The sequence below is a fragment of the Madurella fahalii genome (assembly GCF_045866475.1).
Source record: "Madurella fahalii IFM 68171 DNA, scaffold_3, whole genome shotgun sequence".
In the NCBI taxonomy this organism is placed as follows: Eukaryota; Fungi; Ascomycota; class Sordariomycetes; order Sordariales; genus Madurella; species Madurella fahalii.
Genome location: NW_027263973.1, coordinates 1935901 through 1939832, shown reverse-complemented (window position 1 = coordinate 1939832; position 3932 = coordinate 1935901). Strand labels below are relative to the sequence as shown.

The 3932-nt window shown below is 57.9% G+C and overlaps 1 protein-coding gene across 1 annotated transcript; it reads right to left on the bottom strand.

The window, feature by feature from the left end:
* On the bottom strand, window positions 1-838 carry MFIFM68171_06038 (Double strand RNA-binding from dead end 1 domain-containing protein; the record flags this gene model as incomplete). Its single annotated transcript, XM_071061458.1, has 2 exons — window positions 1-347; window positions 808-838. The coding sequence occupies 2 exons, from the start codon at window positions 836-838 to the stop codon at window positions 1-3; spliced, it is 378 nt and encodes a 125-aa protein (XP_070917559.1).
* Between the last annotated feature and the right edge of the window lie 3094 nt (window positions 839-3932).

The window sequence follows — 3932 nt, the reverse complement described above, 5'->3', positions numbered from 1 at the left end:
TCATTCTAGTGAGGCAGTGGAGCTGCTGCTAGAGTGGTGGCCAGACCTGCGGCTGTGTCCGTGGCTGGAAGACGTGTGGCGGCTGCTCTTGCGGGTCTTGCGGCTGGTTTCGTCCACGGGAAGTCCCTGGACGATCCCGTTACGAGCGAGCATGCCCCCATTGACCGAGAAGTTCCGGCATACCATAAAGGCGCGCATGGCTGCGTTCTCCTGGGCTAACTTGCCCGATTCGTATGCAAGATCCGTCTGGTACTCCCGGCCATTGACTAGAACCAGGCAGGTGTAGCCATTGGTGTCGCGGTAACATTCGTACATGGGGTCATGCCATCCACGACGCCGACAGAGGCCTGCAAGACGTGCTCAGTTAGCCCCGTGATCCCGGTCACGGCCAAACTGACCTGTAATTGGGCATCCTTCCTCTGCACAGGATCCAAGAGGAAGGAAGGGAGGGGCCGCAAGACTTAGATGACGTGAAACAATCTGCATGGCAGCCCGACATGAACGCCCTCAGCCCTACAAGATGCATTGGGTGCGCAAGGGGGTGGGAAGGGGGGGGGGGGGGGGGGGGGGAACCAGATCGATGGATGACAGGGCTTAGATGTGGTGGCCAGGGGTTAAGCGTCAGAAGCAGGAACAGGCGGAGCAAGCTCTCTGTCGTGGACATGTTGTGCGGGGGTCAACCATCCTGGAGGTGTGCCGATGGCATCCTTCTCCAAGACAACCCCACCAAGAAACGGGTGACGTGTAATCGAAGCCGACAAAAAGATGCCAGGGATACGCGTTTAGACGGGTCAATTGGTGACTTACTCTCAAGGTACTGAATGTAAAAGCCACCCATCGTGTCGATTGCTTCCAATGCGCCCGGTCTGACTTGCAACGGCCGGCAAGGGGATGTAAAGGGACAACGCCTAGAAGCCCGGGGCGAAAAACAGAAAAGTGGACGCAAGAAGCAAACCGAGAAGGCGGGCCAGGATCCGGGACTCCGTATAATGCGATGCAGTCGAGCCCAACCTAGGGGCAATGGGGTATAGAAAGCACACGAAAAAGTAGGGCAACACCCGAGGTGAAGGCTTGTCCTACGGAGAGGAGGGTGGTATGAGTTGGGCGGTTGGAGATGTTAAGGCTGATCGTGCTACGTATCCAAGGCTCGGACGCAGGAAGGGAGGTCCTGGGCCAGCACCAGCGAGACATGTGTGCTTTATTGCGGTGACGGGAAGCGTTAATGCGGGGCAGCGGATGGCAAAAAAAAAAGTCAAGATACAGACAGATGCAACAAGGAAAGACGGGAAGCGAGACGGAGACGGGGGAAGGGTTCGCCAGATGCAAGCCGACTAGGAGATGCGGCTCAAAGTGTGACCTATTTTGATGCTTGATGTGTTGGCGCGTGTCATTGCCAGTTGATACAACCGCTGAGGCCGGGCCAACTCCACACCAACAACATGGGGGGATGCATCGTCTTGGGGGAAGATCTCCTTCGATAAGTCCGGCCAAGATGGGCTGGGGAAGGACAAGGGTCCCAGCACGCTGCTGCGTCTGCTCGTACCTGTCGGTCCTGGCCCCTCGGGCAGACTCACCAGAAGGGTATCTCGGTATCTCGCCGTTCACACCCCCCTCCACGCAAATTGTGTTTTGTCCGAACCTGGGCTGGACCGCGAGCAGCTTGCTTGGGTAAAAAGGCCCCAGAATATGCAGACCTAGGCATGGTGAGGTGGCAAAATGGGGACCGCCGAAGGTAAAATGTGCTCAGGAGGGGTGACGGGAGACGAAGAGGATTCGAAAGGAAAGACCCGGCAGCCTGTGGTTGTTGTTGCTCTGCTGCCGGGACCCAGCCAAGACCCGTTATTTGGGTAGTCCGAAGGACGTAGAGCAAGGGGTTGTCTGGCTTCGTAACTTCGAGAATCGGGGGGGCAGGGGGGAAAGGAGTGAGGAGACGATACCTTCCCCGAGATCCATCTGGCGGCCACTAATGCAGCTGCATCGAATCGACCATGTACCGCCTAGTACAGGAAACTGTGCCATCCGCAACGGCATGTCTTCGAGCAGTCCCCGTTAAGAGCCATGCATCTCCACCCTGCCAAGATGCCGCTGTGGTCGACCGCCACAAGTAGCGACCAGCAGAATAACGCCGCCCGAGTACATTGCATTGGGACCGGGCGGGAACGAGACAAGGTTGGCGCTCCAGAAAGTTAGCGGCGACGCAGGTCTCCAGGCCATTCTGCAAAGATGTACATCCGTATAACGTCGATGGTCTTTGGAGTCGTATTTGTGGGCCATAACCCCGCGGGGCCATGGTCGATTCGCCCGTCTCGCGTCTCCGTCGCCGTCGGCAACCGATTTTTGGGAGCGAAGCGGGCCCGAAGAGTGTGGTTCTGGAAACTTTTTTTTTGATTATCTTTTTTTTTTCTTATTATTAACATGCGACCGACACGCCAGCGAATCAGGGGCGGGCAATTGGCTTTCTGGAACGACACTTGACAACAGCGGGGGGAACGACCGGCGCTTGTCGGCGATCATGAGTCCAGTCGGAGAGGCATGAATGGGAAAGGCTGTGGTCGCCTCGATGGCGAATTCGGCCCCTTCCTCTGGGTGGACTAGGAAGGCACATCGGCGCGCTGCCAGCCGCGAGAATGACTGGCTTGAGGCCACACCACGAAGTCGGTGAAGAGGGATGAGGTGCATGAACAGTGGCTGGGGCCGGCAAACCCTTGCATGCCCTGCATCTGGCCCTAACGACAAGCGGCGATTCTGAATGGAGGATGGGGCCGCAAGGCAACTAGGCACAGGCCGACCTTAACACTCATGCAATGATGAGTTGGCACTGCTGCTTGATATTAAAACAAGAACCCAAGTATGGGTCGGCGGCGAGAGGGGGGAAAAGCATGGCGAATAGACTCTGACGAATGCGTGCATGTACAGGACGACCCGCTATCGGCCTCGGACCCCAAGATCCGCCCAAGCGAGAGCGGGGAGAGAGGTTGGAGTCGTCAGCGAGGCCAATTGCCCGTACGATGGGTGAGAGGCTTTGCGATGCTGGAGACAAGACAGACCAGGTGAGGATGCAGGTTCAAAGTTTTGGTGGGGTTGACGGGTTTCGGCGGGCCAAGGCTCCCTGCCAGTGTGGAAATTGGCGTGGGGCATCTCCAAAAATGTTCAGGTTGAACGTTGCCAGTGGGACACAGACCAACGACCGCAGGCAGAACGAAACAAAGTCCCGCGGGGCAAACGCCAAATCGGGCATGCGAAAACCTTCCATGTTGCGGGCGATGCAGTGGTCGGCGTGAGTGCCCCGAGTGGTCGGGAAGGGATGGCCAGTGAGCACTAGGGAGAATTCTGGAACCGTCGGCGGTCCAATCCAACGAATTCTTCCCATTTTCGGCGCAGAACGCCAGCCGCCGGTAACGTTTGACGGTTCGGCCTGGGCGTTCACAAAACAAACATTGACCACTGAGACCCGGCCACGCGGTACCTGGCACAGAGCTAGCCCGCAACGGCGGTTTTATTCGCAGCCTTTCTGTTTTTCACATCATCAACATGACACCATCAAAACACAGCCTGTGCTCATGTGACGGGAGACTTCCACACAGCAAGCAGCCAACGCGAAGCAAAACCTTCCAGGCACACGCACCCCATGGTGCTCTCGGCGTGAGCGCGGCAACGTCGTCGGCTCCGGTGCCTGCCCCGGAATCTCGGTGGCCGGGTCGGGATCGACGGATTTGGACGTCTTCCTCGTTCAGTTGAGGTGGGGGTGGGAGAACAGGGAGCAGGAGGGGTCCCCTGTGCCCCGCAGCAGGTTACACAGGCCTAAAATGGGCGCTGGTGAGGGGCAAGCCGACCCCTCATCGCATTTCCAGATGTCAGTGCTTCCCGTCCCCCGCAACGTCATAGCCACGGGCCAATCGACCGAGTCGCAGGCGGTATCGCTACACCACAGA